At 50.2% G+C, this 17,351-nt stretch overlaps 1 protein-coding gene across 1 annotated transcript; it reads right to left on the reverse strand.

Moving 5' to 3' along the window:
• Nucleotides 1-1,435: 1,435 nt before the first annotated feature.
• LOC144942867 (mannan-binding lectin serine protease 1-like) lies at nt 1,436-15,330 on the reverse strand. Its single transcript, XM_078869873.1, has 11 exons — nt 15,311-15,330; nt 14,601-14,856; nt 13,027-13,198; nt 11,237-11,371; nt 9,826-10,025; nt 8,191-8,338; nt 6,808-6,926; nt 5,902-5,989; nt 4,953-5,078; nt 4,323-4,397; nt 1,436-2,324 (listed from the first exon to the last, which is right to left on the reverse strand). Exons 1-11 carry the CDS (start codon nt 15,328-15,330, stop codon nt 1,486-1,488), a joined length of 2,178 nt encoding a protein of 725 aa, XP_078725999.1. The 3' UTR covers nt 1,436-1,485.
• Nucleotides 15,331-17,351: the final 2,021 nt, after the last annotated feature.

Raw genomic sequence — 17,351 nt, forward strand, 5'->3', positions numbered from 1 at the left:
GAAAGCTTTAAATCGAATTTTAACTACAACAATGTTGAGAACTACTGCTGCTCCAGAACCAGCAGTGGTGTGAGGAGGTAATCGCAGGGCAGCACCTTTACCTTTTCATCTCTCTCTCTCACACCTTTTTGTGGTTGTTTTATTTACGACAGCTCACTGCGAATTGCTGCTCGTAGCTACGGAATGGCTTTAAACCCGCGGCGTGTCCAGTAGTTGCACGAACATTAGATCGGCCAGAACGTTTATGACACTGCAAAAAATATGGGAATGGTGGCACACTGGTTAGTACACCGCACGCAATGAACCCCCGAAGGCCAGAAACATGTTTGGCGACGGCTGATGCTAGCAGCCGAGATCTTTCTGAACTGTTCCTGGCCCCCGCCCTCAGCTTAACTTAACCCCACACTGACGAGTGTGGCGAAGTATGGTCAAACAACTGCCATGGCTGACAGGGCGAGGTGGGGGGTGGGGAGGCTTAATCCAGCAAGTCATTTGACATCACCAAACGCAAACGTATTTACTACGGGGGAGTGCAGCACCCAACGACACAATGTAAGCCCCTTGCTGTCGCATCTTGGAACAGCGTTCGCCGAGGAGGAAGAAGAAAACAAAACAAAAACATCGCGCGCGCGCATGGACGGCGCACGAACGCTTTCCAAACACTCACTTGTCAACGGAATTATTTTATTTTCGACGTCAAACGGTAGCGCTCAGGGGGCCTTCATGCGCGTGGGCTGCGAGGAGACAACGCGGGTTCGGATACCGGCTCTGCTGCCGTGTGGCAAGGGTCGCCGTAGGCTGGCAGGGGCCAGGTTGGTGAAGGCGCTGGGGGTGCGGGGGGGGGCATCCGACTCACGTTTGACCTTGCAAGGTAATAAAGAATTCCCGCTCGTGCGCCGGAGATGAATTGCTGCATCGCCGGACCGTGATGAGGGATGACGTGGGGGAGGTCTTCATCCAGCAGTGGATGAGTGATGGCCAATTAATGATGCTTGAATTCACAGTTATTGATTCTTAATTTTGGAGCTTTCGTGACTGCAGGAATGATTCTTTGGTTCTTTCGGTAAAGTGATATACACAGTTATTGACTTACACGTTTCGCACTTTTTCGATTGCAAAGCACTCTGGGACAACTTAATAATAACAACGACAATTTGTAAGACACCGTACCATGGCGAGCCATCGCGAGATGGGAAGTGCTGTATCAGCAGCGATAATTATCATCCTTATGAATAATACACGTGTCAGAGACGCGACGCTGATCTTCGTGCAACAGCGGGAAGATCGTGATATACATGAATGATGAAAGCGCGGAGAGGTGCGTGCTGTGAATTAAACCGAGATGCAGAAAGAGCAACGCGTGGATCTGGAAACACACACCCGCGTGGAATAACGTAAATCCAATTCCACGTATCACTCTGCAAATGCACGGGACGTAATCAACACGACGACACTGCTCAACGCGCTTCGTGATCGTGGGGCCCGCTAGTAGTCCGACTTCGCGGCGTTCTTCTCCATCTCGTCGCGCAGCCAGTCCAGGTACTTGTCGACGCGGGTGTAGACGCCGTAGAGGCCAGGCTTGGCGCATCCCATTCCCCAGGACACCACGCCGACCGTGAACCACTTGTTGTCCTGGACGACGACGATGGGTCCGCCGCTGTCGCCCTGGCAAGAGTCCTTTCCGCCCTCGGAGTACCCGGCGCAGAACATGTTCTCCGTGACCGTCGAGTTCGCGTTGAGCTCTGCGATCCACTTGCCGGCGTTGGCCCTCTCGCACTCGGCCTGCGGCACGACGGGCAGGTCGACGTACTGCAGGGTGTCCGCCAACCTCGCGCCGAGGGTGCCCGCCGTGCGACCCCAGCCCGACACGAAGGCCACGTCGTTGGGCGACAGCTTGGGGTTCACCCTTCCGCCCTCGACCGTCGGGAGGCAAATCGGCCTCACGCTGTCCGTCATGGTCACGGCCTCGCCGGCCAACCGGATGAGCGCTATGTCGTTGTCATAGCCCGTCGATTTGGGATCGTAGCCAGGGTGGCTGATTATCTTGTCCACGGTATACTGCTGTATTGATCCCAACGGGTTCTCTTTGATCGACACCCTCTTCATGGACCCCAGGATGACGGTGGTTTCGTTGGCGGCGTAGTCCGCCACGACGTGCGCCGCCGTGAGCACCCAGCGGTCCCCGAGCAGCGCGCCGCCGCCGCCGAGCATTCTTCCCGACATGAACTTCACGAGCACCTGCCACGGGAAGTTCCCCGGTCTCGCAGGGCGGCCGCCGACGATGCGCGACAACTCCATTATCACGTGCTTGGGCTCTCCGCACACTGCAACACAGGTAACGTGGGTCAGCGGAAAGGAGGCCCTCCCGACCGCTCCAGGTGAGGAGTGACTCGGACGGCGATACCCTTTTACCATGATAAAGATCTAACCCCTCCCAAAAAACCCTCCTTTATTATGAATAATATTGGTCGCGAAAGCCTACGTGTTAAACCCTTTAACCAACTGAGCGATCGAGACATGCCAGAGTGGAGCTCTCGCGGTACTTTTTTTTCTTTTCTATTTTTTTACCACTGATCAATTTGCAGTGCCGAGCAGGGAACCACACCGTGATACGCTGGCTCGGGGGCCAAGCAGGGCCAGGGGCAGGAGCTGGGGGAGTTAGTGACGCGTCCCTTGAGTGGAACGCAAGCGGCACACAGCTCCAGGCCTTACGCCTCGTTTCCACCGTACAACCGAGCCGTGCCGCCGGGACGATGCCGAGCCAGCCTGGCCGCGGTTCAGGAGGCGCTAGATTGTTTTTTCCATTGCAGAAGCCGAGCCGTGCCACCGACGTCACATGCAATGATCGAGTCGAAATGCACGGCATGTAGATGACACAGTGTCGCTGTGCTTGGGAAATGTAAATATACTATAATTAACATTTCAATTAAATACATTTGAAACGGCTGACTGTTGCGGTGTCTATGATGAAGTTAATATAACGAGCCTGACCTCGTCACACATCTGAAGCTAAGCAGTTTTTGAGCCTGCTTAGTGCTTGGATGGGAGGCCACTGCGCGGTAGCAAAGGTTATTAAGGGGTGGGCAGTAGAGGGCAGTATAACAACATCCTTTTTTGTATTCTTGGTTCTTTCGGTCACGTAGAAGGGAAATAATAAAATAATATAAAACAATACAAATTCTCACGACGTTTCGACTGCAACACAAGCAATCATCATCAGGTGTGAAATCCACTTTTTTCAAATTTTTTTGCTGATGATGATTGCTTGTGTTGCAGTCGAAACGTCGTGATAATTTTTATTGTTTTATATTTATATTATTATATTATTTCCCTTCTACGTGACTTTACCGAAAGAACCAAGAATATGAATCCCTGCAGTCACGAAAGCTTTAAATCCTTTTTTTGTTGCATTTCTCCGCTCCTTGCATTGCCCAGTGTGGCGAAGTACAACCAAATAACGCCACAACTACTCCCACAGCACTAGAAGGCCCTCATAGAGCAATGCAGCGACTATAGAGCCGTACATATATGGTGAACTTATTTTGCACCGTACGTAGCCAACCGCGCTAATCGTAGGTGCATGATTGATGGTAGGAACTGACACTACATGATAATACTGGTAGGAACCTCCTGGTTACACCAGCCCACAGGGGATTATTGTGTCCGTCCGTCGTGCAGGGAGGGGCTGGATGGGGAGGGGAGGGTGGGGAGGGGCTGGGTGGGGAGGGTGGGGCTGGGTGGGGAGGGGCTGGCTGGGGCTGGGTGGGGAGGGGCTGGGTGGGGAGGATGGGGAGGGGCTGGGTGGGGAGGGTGGGGCCGGGTGGGAGGTGGGAGGGGTGGAGCTGGGTGGAGAAGGGCTGGTCACCCCGTGGTACCCTTATAAAACTCAACGTTTAACCTACTCACGCCGGCTTGTGCCCGCCCTCACAGTCGCCCATATTTGCGGAATACACCACGCCGCTGTTGACCCTGGCCATTGACCAAGCAACCCAACGTTCCTACCAGCTCCCTCCGCAGGAATGTGTTTCTCTTATTCTCCCTACTACTGTCACGTTATCCGATTTAGTCGAGCGACGGAACAGATCATCCTTACAGCAATGATTTCACATAATCAGACAATGCGGACATGTGCAGCGTCGGCATGTCCACAATAAAAAAATAACGTCGTAGTTTTTTTTTAATTCTCCAGCAGCATCGTCCATGCGAAATGCGTCCCACCGATCGCTGTGGAACCACAGACCTGAGCCGGATGGTAGCTGCCAGGCGCTGAGGATCTGGCACCTGTGCATGTTGACATGCTCTGTTGATGTAAATGCACCCACCGGGTTCACACTTTGGGACTTTCTCTCCACTGCGAGGGTCGGTCCAGTGTCCACTCTCGTTACAGGTGAACACACCTGGAGAAGAAACATTTTCACGGTGATCAGAATATTTATTGATACTGGAGAAATCCGCTGAGCTATAAAGCTCTTATTCACATATGTCCAGTAGGGGCACGGGGTCAGATTGTTACAACAACAACCAATACAAAAACACGATGGGAGTGCAAAATATAGCAAAAGTAAACAAATCACTTAATAAATATATACAAATCAAACGAGTTTTTTTTTATTATCTTGCCAGGTAACGCCCACTGAGTTGTTAACGTCTTCTTTCAGAAGCGACCTGGCCACAAATGATAGCTCAAAGAAGTGGCTTATCACGTGGAAATTCATCGCAGACAAATACTCTCAGTGCTCTTTTCTAAATGTGGAGGGAAAAACCCGGAGGACCCGGAGAAAAATCCACGCGACCACGGGGAGAGAGACGCGCAAACTCAAAATATACAGCAGTCGTCAGGGTTAGAATCGAACCCACGACCTCCTGTATACGAGGCGAGGGAGTTAACATCTCGCCACAACAACAACAACAACACAACGTATAATACCACTGAAACAAATATACACCCTCACCGTTCATTTCCGTGGTAAAGTGATAGGCATCGATGCATCCACAATCCGTTTCACTCTTGTAGGTGGTGACGTCTGGCGAACCGCAAAAGCCTTTGTCGGGCTGGGCCGGTTTCCCGCAGTCGACAACTGGAATGGGAACACGGCCACAGATGAATATCCCCGTCGGCAGAGGGCAGTACTTGTACAGCAAAACGTCAAACGCTTCTGCCTTCACAGCAACAAATGCCGTTTGCGCCATCAAGTGGCGGTGATGTCGCCACGGCCCTCGTGCCAGGCTCGGGGTACCTGGAGGCCACGTGAAGTGTCAAAGGGCCCCCCGCTGGCAGGAGGTCACAGAACAGACCCAATATTTTTGGCATGCCAGAAGTTATTACTTTTAGCACACGACGTCGCTTCTGTCACGTGATGACGTCTGATGAGCACGGTTGGCTAGGTACAGTGCGAAAGAAGTTCAACATGAAACACAGTACATGCATGGGCAGGCAAGAACACATTTCACGTAACGTCATCATCGCCTTCGCCGACAAGGCTTACCCATGATCGTTTGTTTATTGTCAGGTTTTTTTTTATATATGTAGAACTTCTTTTGCACCATACGTAGCCAGCCGTGCTAATCAGAGGAGCGGAGTGAGCCGACACCAATAATTGCCCAAGCTTTTATATATATATAAACACATTTCAGCCAATTAATGGGTGTCAACACATGTGGGAAGAAACCAGAAAAACCTCTAATGTGTGAGAGAGGGCAACACTCTATCCCATACAGAAGGGACAGATGGGCCATCTCCTGGCAAGCCAGCGTATGACACCTCAACGCCCGTGGAAAGGGAGTTTCGCAACATTCGTGTGATCTACCAACCCTTTCCTCCGGAGCGCTCAAATACTGGCGTAGCCACCACCACCACCACAGTTCGAAACCCTTCGCGGATCGTGTGATTGTGAAGCTTACTGCGACAAGTGGGGGGCTCCCTGCTCCACGTGCCGTCTTTCTGACATTCCACTTGCAAAGTCGCTGGTACCTCCTTGCCATCTTCCTGCTGCACAATTCGTCGTCGTCAGCCGCAGCATAAAGAAGCTAGTTCATTATCACAAACGGTGAAGGTGCAGCCCTACGATCGCTTGCGCACGTCACTGCTGGGCAGCACGAGAGAGCTCCTCGAGAGAACACCTCGAGAGGGCACGTGACCTTACGGTTACACGCCGGCACAGACGTCTTGGAAGAGGCGTGAATCACCCACGATTTACCCCGCCAGAAACCAATTGCCGTCATTCGCCACTAAGTAACGGTGATGTCACCACGGCGCCTGTGCCAGGCCAGGTGCACTTTGAGGCCACGTGAAGTGTCGAAGGCTCGCTGACGGGAGGTCACGGGACAGACCCAGGTGCCATGGGTTGACTGACTGAGATGACCGGCAGATGCACAGCAGTTGTGCTCCCCTACTGTGCCAACTCGCTGTATTTTAGCTGCCCGGCGCTTCGCTCGTTATTGTGAGCGTCGCCGCTCTACATTTCCATGCGATAAGCCACTTAATTGAGCTATCATTTGTTGCCAAGTCGCTTCTGAAAAAAAGCACTATAGCTCAGTGGGCCTTACCTGGTAAAATAACTCAAAATAGTTTATAGTTTTTCAGTTTTAGCAGTGGCATGAGCAAGTAATTGCAGGGCTGCTGCATCTTTACCTTACGTTCCGAATGGCGTTCGCCGAATCGGATGTGCAAGCCGGTGCCTCTTGCCACGATTTAACATTCGATGGGAGGTACATTTAACATGTGGGCATAGAACCGGATGGTGGACACGTGGATAACGGCTGTCGGGAGAAACGCGGCAAATAAAATTGCTCCCCCCACCCCTTTACCTGGATCAGCCTGTAGCCGATGTCGCATGAGAACACCACCTTGTCCTTGAAGGAGTAAGTGGCCTGCACTGGTTCGATGGAGCCATGCACTGGTGCCGTCACATGAGAGCACGGAAGACCTGGGAGACACAAACAAAGGCAAAGACCCCCCCAGTATAGCCTTAACAGACTGTCGGGGCAAGTGCGGTTAGCGAGCACCTATGAAGGCCGGAACGACACACGAAGGGGTGGGTGGTCCGTACCACGCTCGGCCGCCTTTGTCTCCCCAGTGGCAATATTTTTGGCACATCGGACTAGGTGCTCAATTGAGGCTGAGTCGACCTAGGAGAGGCCCAGGACCGGTTCAGATAATCGTCACTGGTGTCGGCCCGTGAGCAGGAATCGAACTCGGGTCGTCAGGAACGTGGCACAGCGAGCTGACCGCTACACCACCGCTCCCCACTGGGAGACACACGCACGCACGCACAGCGATTGATGGACTGAAAGAGGGGCTATGGTCACCAGAGCTGATTTATCCTTAGGGGCCGTCCATAAATGACGTCACGCGATTTTGGACGATTTTTGACCGCCCCCCCCCCCTCGTCACACGGCGTCACAAAAAGTCAAACCCCCCCTCAAATATGGCGTCACAAAGCTCTCCCCCCCGCCCCCCCGCACAAAAAAATATAAAACATGCTTCAAATCGCTTTAAACTATTGTCATTGTAGTGCGTATTTAATGTGGCGTTGCACTCTGATGCTGTAGAAAACATTTATTAAAAAGTATATTTAATTAAGTAGAACGTATTGTCTATATTTATTTAAAGTTGCGCATTTTGATGTGACGTCACATTTCTCAAACCACCCCCCCCTCGTCACACATCGTCACAAATGTCTGACCCCCCCCCCCCCAGGTGTGTGACGTCATTTATGGACGGCCCCTTAGAGGCTTGGTCACTTATGTGCCGTGAAATGCTGTGCGCATTATAAGTCACCAAAATATACTAATAGGGTTTTTCCCCTTTTGTCTGGCAACAAAACTGACACCTTTTGCAAGGAATCATGCTTACATTAACCACAATACTTGCAGTCAAATGCAAACAAAAAACAATACTCTGATAATTTATGCATTGTCCTTGAAACTGATTGGTCCACACCAGAGACAGCTTTCTTTAGAGCCTAGTCTCATATGGTGTTCGACCAGATGACGCCAAAAGGCGCACAGTTCAAAGACAACGCACTACCAGAGTAATGAGAGCTCGGGGTGAGCAGCTACATCATCCTTGCAAAAGGTGTCAGTTTTGTTGCCAGAAAAAAGGGGAAAAACCCTATTAGTAAACAAAATAAAGTTGCCGAGTGTTGTCAATAATGCCTTTGCACCGTGGCAATGCGAACAGCCGCGCACTCTTAGCAGTGTAGTGTAAGTTCCAGCCCTTGTTCTGTCCAGACGCGTCGCTGCGAAAGACGACCTCGACCTCGAAGCCCCTGGTCTCGATGGGGTCGGGCAGGGTCGTCCCACATAGCGGCCCCCACTCCTCGCCGCCCGAGCGAATCTGTCAGGAAGCACGTTGACAAGCACAGACAAAGGCAACGCTTCCCCTGTATAGCCTCCGGATACTGTTGGGGCAAGTGACCATGTCTGACCACGTCCGTCCAGTGCTCACCGAGCTGAATTGGCTTCCGGTTGCCGAACGAATACATTGTAAGGTCGCACTTATTCCACACACAGAGTGCTCGCCACAAAGTAACCACAATACCTCACTGATCTCGTCAAAGAGCATAACACCACCACGTGAACTCCGGTCATCCTGACAGCAGCGGCGTTTGACTAGCCGTCGAACAAAGACGGTCACCGCATCGCGTGCTTTCAGATGCGCTTAAGTGGCTGTCTGGAACGCTCTTCTTCGGATATTAGGAAGCCACTGGAGCTATGCACTTTTAAATCTAGATTCAACACGCACTTCTTGCGAAACGCTTTTTGCGTTTAGTTTGTTGTTTTTTCCCCGCACCTCCGATTAGCACGGTTGGCTCCGTACGGTGCAAAATAAGTTCAACATGCGTACATGCAAGAGCTACAAACGAGCACGTATGAAGGCTGGCATGGCGTACGAAGGGGAGATGTGGCCATACCCCCCCCCCCTACCCAGCCACCTTTGTACGCCCCAGTGCTGATATTTTCACATCGTATCAGGTATATATTCAAGGCTCGTGTCAGCCAAGGGGAGGCTCAAGGTCAGCTCAAGGTCAGTATCGCGATCTCACGATCGAGGGATGGGAACTCCTGGCACGGCGGTTGGAAACGACGGTGCACAAATCCCCGCGTCCCTCTCCACTCCGCATCGTGAGTGGGGTAACACTGCGGTCACTCCGTTTTTAAAACGTTTGGCCAAGATACTGTATTTCTAGTCGAGGGACTTCCGATGTATGCATATATGTTTCGATTTTATTATATTATGTTATTATATAATATTATTATATTATATAATTATATTATATTATTTTATTATGTTTTATTTTTATTATTTTATTACTTCCCTTCTACGTGACTTTACCGAATGAACCAAGAATATGCATATATGCTGAACGTTTTTCGCACCTTTGTAGCCAACCGCAATAATCGGAGGTACTGGAGAAGTAAAAACATTTGAGGTTGCGCACTCTTATGAGTCCAGTCCATCACGAATGCGCATTGAGCACACGTTGAAGTAGGCTCTCCGAAACAACACCAACAACAGCAATGTTTTGAGTCTGTTGCGGAACTGGCTCAGACTCGGTGTTCCAGGTCTTTGGACCGGAGACCCCGAAACTGCGCTGGCCTTATCGCACGCGAGGTTTACACGCGGGTACAGCAGAAGGACAACGAACTAAACACAATAAGCAGTTTTAAATAAACGAGTTTTCATTCTAGACGATTTTAAAGTGCGATGCTTCCTAATATCGGACGAAAGAGTGTTCCAGACGGCCACAGGAGCACGTCCGACGCGGTGGCCCGTCATCATTGAAGAAATCGCAGCGGTGCACGTTTAACCTTTTGACCTACCGTCAGGCTGTCGTAGGGGCAGGTGTCGACCTCATTGTGTGTCTCCACGTCGAAGGGCTCCTGGAAGGCGAGGCTGAACACGAAGCCCTCCTCCAGACGCAGCGTGAACTTGCACTGCAAGGCCCTGGGGTAGGGCCTGGGGAAGTCGGGGCTTGACAACTCGCCCTGCCGCTCTGTGAACACGAAGTTGCTGCACTCCACTGTGGGACGGGGGTGGGTGGTGGGGAGACGGGCAGGTTGCCACACTTGCAGTCGTGGGCAAGGTCGGACTAACGCGGGGGGCTATAGGGGCTGCAGTCTTGGATTTGGAACACCCCCTCCCAGAAAAATTAAAGTCTGACGCTGGTGAGACAACGCCATAAAACACATTCCTGCGGAGGGAGCTGGTAGGAACGTTGGGTTGCTCGGTCAATAGCCAGGGTCAACAGCGGCGTGGTGTATTCCGCAAATATGCCCGACTGTGAGGGTGGGCACAAGCCGGCGTGAGTAGGTTAAACGTTGAGTTTTATAAGGGCACCACGGAGAGACCAGCCCCTCCCCACCCAGCCCCACCCCTCCCACCCCCCACCCAGCCCCACCCTCCCCTCCCCACCCTCCCCTCCCCACCTAGCCCCTCCCTCCCCACCCAGCCCCTCCCTGCACGACGGACGGACACAATAATCCCCTTTGGGCTGGTGTAACCAGGAGGTTCTCTGGTGTTAGTTTGCATGTTCACCAGAAGTACCATGTGTGGTTAAGGCAGTAACTTGAGTCCTTGCAAAAGGTTTCTATTTGGTGTTTGAACATCTTAACACCTCCTGTTTTATTGCCATAAAGGGTAAAACCTATTCTAATTTTTTTTTATTTGATGCCAGTGTTAAAATAAATGAAATTATCCGAAGCCTCCTGAATTTTGAGGCCACCCTGTGCAATTGGCGACGTTTCGATGTGAAATTTCAGTTGCTGCCTGCATCGACATCAGCCATACGAAACAAGAAGAAAAAGAAGCGAATGGTCCTTCTGCATAACACATGAAGGGCCATTGCTCGAAATGTTACCGATTATATATCTACGTTTTTTTTTAAGGCCACGGTGTCACTGACGATTGGTGTTAGACCGGCACGGCACACAAAGGGGTCGGTGCCCAGCACCACGCCCCGCCGCATTTGTCTCCTTTGCTGCGATGTTTACCCACCGCACCAGGTACAAATTTTGAGGTTGAGTCGACCTAGGGGAGGCCCAGGACCAGTTAGACTATCCGACACTGTCATTGGTTGTGAGCGGGGATCGAACCCAGTCCGTGGTGAGATGCGCCACCTCCCCTACCTCCCCCACGCATTCGTGGTTCGTTTCGTGAACCCCCGTGTAGCCTTAACAGACTGTTTGGGACATTGACACCACCGCATTGGGCCATCGCACTCGCAGCCGGCACCTGTGCAGGAGCGATTGTCGTCTGCCAGAACGTAGCCGTACTGGCAGGAGCACTGGAAACCGCCGGGGTAGTTGAAGCAGTTGTGGTCGCAAGCCAGCTCGTCGACGCGAGCGTATTCCTCGCACTCATCGATGTCTGGGGAGAGTGGGGGGTGGGTGGAGGCAGAGCTCAAGGCAAGAGTACACCAAACGTAATGGCGTGCGAATATGCTTAGTCAGATACACAGGGGGCTTAAACATTTTTTTAACGCTTCTGAGAATTTGCAACAATGCCACGAGAAGTGTGGCTCTGGAGACCACCTGGAGAAGATTCCAGGCACGTGTTGACAATGATGGCGAACAAGTGGAGACTCGTTGACTTTTTGAAGCTATTAACATTACATTTGTTATCATACTCTTAGTTCTTTCGGTAAAGTCACGTAGGTAAAAATTAATAAAAAATTAAAATATTATTTTATTTTTTTATTAATTTTAATTTCATTTTAAAAAATGAAATGAAATTTTAATTTCATTAAAAAAATGAAATAAAAAAAATGAAATTAAAATTAATAACAAATAAAATATTATTTTATTTTTTATTAATTTTAATTTCATTTTTTTACCTACGTGACTTTACCGAAAGAACTAAGAGTATGAATCCTTGCAGTCACGAAAGCTTCAAATCTAGAATTTGTTATCATGTTATTGTGTATTAGCCGTTCTTTATGCATTAAAAACGATCGTCCCATGTAAGTGTTAACATTTTTTTGGAGCACCCTGTATATTAGTCAGCCAGTCAGAGCCAGGTCTAGAAATTCCCCAAGGCGGCGTTGGTGGTCGTGGTCCCAAAATTCAAATCTTATATAAACAGGGCCCTACATCAAAATAAATTTTAAAAAACATTGAAAGTTTTTTTTTGTCCCTTGGTGACCATCAATAAAATACCAATTTTGATGGGTGGCGAATCCAACACCAGAATCGCCACTGGTCAGACTTGTGACCTACATGTTCAGGAGACGCAGAGTTGGCACAAGACATTCAAATACGGGGCTATGCTATCTACCAAACGTGACATTCTGCAAAATACACAACCCGGTTATTAACACGTCATGATAACGCAAACAAGACAAATGCGCAACACAACCCTTGAGACAACGGATGTTCGAGGAAGAAATCGTGAGATAACCTTCAGCAATTGTTTCCACCTGCGTGTCATTGAGTTGTGGTGTCATCCTTTGAAAACACCGTCGTGCTTGGGCTGGACACGGCGCTGGAAGGGAGGGGTGACGGACGGTGGCTGAGACTAACACCGGAGTGGCAGTCACGAGGGAAGGACTACAGAGATGGAGCGGTCGTAGTCAGCTCGTGTGCAGGGAGCCGTGTGGACCGCTACCTCACGGGACCATTGAGAGATGGCGAGGGCCTTCATCCGGCAGTGGATTTGCCATGGCTGATGATGACGAGTATGAATATTAGCAATTTTAAATAACAAACATTTTTCAGTTATCATCACTCCTCAAACCTGAGTCAAGAGCCCTCTCGCCCTGAGAGTCACCACCTCCGAGCTACAAAAGACTGAGACATACCATGGAAAGAAGACGAAGATACCCACGATACCATAAGAGGGGAGGGCCACGTGTAATTAATTGCATTGCTTTGAGCGGTGCATTATTGCGCAACTGACAAGCCACGGGATTTCTCATGCCCTGGTGAAGGCTTTCAGGGTAAAACACAGACCAGGGCCATGCGGCAAGCCTCGTCGCACCTCCACACCAAAACTAACACGGGGAAACGGAGCGGCGCCGGCCGTACCCACGGCGGTGAAGTAGACCTCGAAGCCCGTGTAGCGCTCGTCGTTGGAGAAGTCCGACACGAAGGTGATGTCGACCGCGTTCCCCGGGGTCACCATGGGCTCGGCCTTGGGTGCTGTGTTCCCGTTTTGTCGCCCGCAGAACTGGCCCAGGATCTCATTGGTCACCTCCACCTGCACGCGCGGCGAGCAACCGGCATGGCCTTGTCACGTCACGGCCACCGGAGTTGACAATAAATGAAATAAAAATAAGTAATATTTAGATAAACTTTTTTTAAAAACACGCTTTAATGAAATGTACCGTACGAGTAATTGCAAAACTCCACAACTCCAGGAAGTGGCCACGAAGCTTGCCATAACGTCAGGGGCCGTGGTGATTTACAGCCAACGTTAGTTGAGCGTGGACAATTAGACCCAAGCCGAAACATAACATATAAAAAAGATGGTTTTAACTTTTTTTTAATGATAGAATATAGTTTTGTCATCAGTATGACATAAGTATACCAAGTTTGCAGTCGATACCACAATGGGAAGTGGGTTAAAATTGAGTTACACGATTTGAGGATACGACGACAACAAGACAGAGTGAGTTAATAGAAAGCGTCTAGAAACATTGTTTAAAAATATATATTTTTTCATGATAGAATATAGTATTGTCATCAGTAAGACATAAATATACGAAGTTTGCAGTCGATACCACATTGGGAATGGGTTAAAATTGAGTTACAAGAGTTGAGGATACAACAGCAACGACAACAACAGACAGAGTGAGTAAAATAAAAGCGTGTAAAATAAAAAAAAACGTCTCAATGCAGGGCCATGGAACTTGATCGATCGTCGGCGACAGTCCTGGCTGCCCCGGCGTCTGCCGGGTTTAAACATCTCATCTCGTTCCGGGCGAGAGATGTCTCAGCCATCGGCGGAGGCCTCGTTTTCAGGGAGACCCGCGTTGTTTGACTCCAGCGTGATGGCTGTTGCTGTTTCTGATTCTGCCTTTTCCTCACGTCCATTTCACCAGGTGCCTCTCCCTTACCTCTACACCCAGTTTCACCTTTGCATGGTTTACCCATGCCCCCCCCCCCTGTAAGATTATAAGTTGTATTTCCCAATTCACAATTCACCTACACCCCCAATGTCCTTTTCATTTTAAGTATATAAGGCTCTTGCTGGGGTAATTTCAAACTCGATCCGTCACACGGTTGTTCAAAGTTTATCTCAGTTGACCACTGCACCATGCATAGTACCCCACGTACCATGGCGTAATATGACCCACAAGGTCATCCATGAGGCCTTTAAACCATACGTGCGTGTGTTGAAGTTATTTCACACCGTACGTAGCCAACTATGCTGATTCGGAGGTGCGGGGGAAGGACAACAAACTAATCACAACAACGTAGCGGTCCATCTTCATGGAGCTAATGTAAAAATGCAACAACAACGACAACAAAAACAACTCCACCAAGGGTTCTGTTTGTAAATAACATCCCACAGCATTCGTAACCGGCCGCCCGCCGTCGACAATGCCACCTCAACTCGTCCGCCCTCCGCTAACCTGCCGACCCCCGTGACCTCTGACCTTGATGTAGTCGTACTCGCAGCCAAACGACGTCTCCACGTCGAAAAACGTGAAGTGCAGACGCACGCGGTATCCGGACGGCACGGAGATGTGCCACGTCTGCCGGGCCTCGTTCGGGTACGGCTTCGGGTAGCCGGACGACCTCACCGAGCCATGCATTGCCGACAGGTGATGTTCCTCCACGACCGACGGTGCGCATGGCACCAGCAGCGCGGACAGCAGCAGCAGCAGCAGCAGCGGCAGAAGCAGCTGGGGCCTGCTGGGCAATAAGAAGTTTGAGACGGACCGATTTCGTCGATACAGGAAGGATTGACCCTGCCCCCCCCCCCCCCCCGTAGTTTGTGAGATCGCTGTGCGAACCCAGCGCACGTAAATCGATGATGAAACGAATTCCCTGCTTTTTTTAATTACGTCACGGTGATTTTTGATGTCCACTGCGAAGTATTAACCGGGGCGGCCGCTGATCTCGAACCTAAACGCCTATTAAACAAGCGCCAATAGCGCTACCATGCGGCCATTCTCACAGGTAGGTGGATGCCTGATAGCCAAAATAGCGCCAGGCATGCTAAAGAGCGCTGATTCCAGGAATCGGCTGAACGAAACACACACTGCAAGACGGCTACAAGTCAGTTCACGATGAAAACCCGTTAAGCGCTCTGATACAATCGCCACGTTCTCGTATACTGGACGAGCGTCGATAACGAACTCACGGTGAGGTGGACACCCCCATGCCCTTCCTCTGCTCTCTCAAGTCGCTTTCTGACGGGACGAGTTGAGTTTTCTCTGCCGCTTGCTCGCTCCCTCTTCACAACGGGGAACCCCACGGCCTCAGCACCAGGTCGAGAAAGACAGCGACGGAGAGCTCTCTAACCCCATCCGCGAGCCAACATAATGGATAACCACGGCAAACACATGTCCAACGCGGCACCCGAGATAAATATCCACTGGTCAACAACCGTGGTATACACAAGGCCGAGGAGAGATATGGAGAGCGTAGCCGTGCATTCTGTTAGATATTGTCTGCGCATTTAATATGTTAACCATTGACGCCAATGTTTTTTGTACTCGTGTGTTTTTGGAGCAGTTAAAAAACCCGAAACAAAAATCAACTGCACTCAATGTATAGCGCAGATTAAAGTATAGTGCTGATTGTTTGAACGGTGGAGTTATACAGCGGTAGCACGGATATGTCCTCATAATTACAGACAAGCTAAATATGCTACATTGAAGAACACCGCTGGCAGATGTTAGTTTTGTTTCTATATGTAGATGCATTATTGAATAACATTTTCTGATGTCTTTTGGCTTCTGGGTAATGTCGTCTTTTCCACAGACCAAACCCAGACCTAAATGGCAGTCGGCCTCAGTCAAACAAACCTTTGCGGTACATTGCAATGTGACGCCGGTTCCAGATAACAGCACAAATCAATTCCTGCCACCCCAACACCCCACAGAGAGATGTTTATATGGCACACCTGCAACAACAACAAAACGTACGCAGTGGTATGAATAGCGTACAGATGTTGACTAGTATCCAACATCGCTGTTTGCCATGTTGGATACCCGAGTCTGTGGTGGTACATCGGATGACTACGGTGGTGGTACATCACACGAAATAACCACGACTCAAAACCGGTTTAAACATTCAGTATCTCATTTCCCAAGCCTCTTTTCACCCAGTGGAATAAAATTGGTTCGCCACAGGTAGCCGATCGGCAGGTGCGATTATGGTGGGGTAAAGTGTGGGTACTCACAAAAACGTCTGGCTAACGTGGAACAGTAGGATAAAATACACTCTTTTGAGTGGCACTCCGACGGATGCCCTTCCACCAACAGTGGCATGATAAGCAATTGCATGGCTGCACCTTTACCGTGCATAGTTTAAACTGCAATTGGTCACCAGCAGGGCCAGTTACAAGTCAGCGGATGTCTACGGTGGTGGTACATCACACAAAATAATCACGACTCAAAACCGGTTTCAACATGCAGTGTGTCATCAGGCACGTGCAGGCTTGCCTGAATGTCGAAGCATGGTCCGGAGTGTCGCTTAGTGTTGAGCTAATGCGGCTGCAATTATGCAGATGGGGGATGCGTACAAAAAATATGATTTCTCTACGTGGAGACAGATGCGTTACTGTGTGCTGAGAAGTGGCCTTTTTGTTATCGAGCCTGTGCGGTGCCTCTGTTGGCCAGTGCGAGTTAGGGCGGCATTTTTTTTTTAGATTAGTTTCTCGTTTAGGAAAGTTCAGCGATTTCCCGAAACAGCCGCCGCCGATTTCGGTGAAAAAAAAATAGCTGAACCCATCGGGAACGCGACGCGGGGAGTCAAGTGCGCGGCGTGTTTGCGTTGTGCGATAACGCGCACCTCGGGGAGACGTGCGCTGGGATTCAGTGCCGGATTATCCGAGTAGCACAAGTAGCTGCACGTGTAGTAGCTGCACGTGTAGTAGCTGCACGTGTAGTAGCTGCACGTGTAGTAGCTGCACGTGTAGTAGCTGCACGTGTAGTAGCTGCACGTGTAGTAGCTAGCACGTGTAGTAGCTGCACGTGTAGTAGCTGCACCTGTAGTAGCTGCACGTGTAGTAGCTGCACGTGTAGTAGCTGCACGTGTAGTAGCTGCACGTGTAGTAGCTGCACGTGTAGTAGCTGCACGTGTAGTAGCTGCACGTGTAGTAGCTGCACGTGTAGTAGCTGCACCTGTAGTAGCTGCACGTGTAGTAGCTGCACGTGTAGTAGCTGCACGTGTAGTAG

Source organism: Lampetra fluviatilis, chromosome 28 (assembly GCF_964198595.1).
Source record: "Lampetra fluviatilis chromosome 28, kcLamFluv1.1, whole genome shotgun sequence".
Lineage (NCBI taxonomy): Eukaryota > Metazoa > Chordata > Hyperoartia > Petromyzontiformes > Petromyzontidae > Lampetra > Lampetra fluviatilis.

Bases quoted from the DNA above. Each gene is read 5' to 3' on its own strand.
- LOC144942867 (XM_078869873.1), bottom strand. From the start codon at position 15,330: ATGGGGGTGTCCACCTCACC. The intron at 13,199-14,600 runs GTCAGAGGTCAC...CCGCGCGTGCAG, and splicing joins GCGAGTACGACTACATCAAG to GTGGAGGTGACCAATGAGAT. The intron at 8,339-9,825 runs GTAGGTCAAAAG...GCTTCCTGACAG, and splicing joins GCCCCTACGACAGCCTGACG to ATTCGCTCGGGCGGCGAGGA.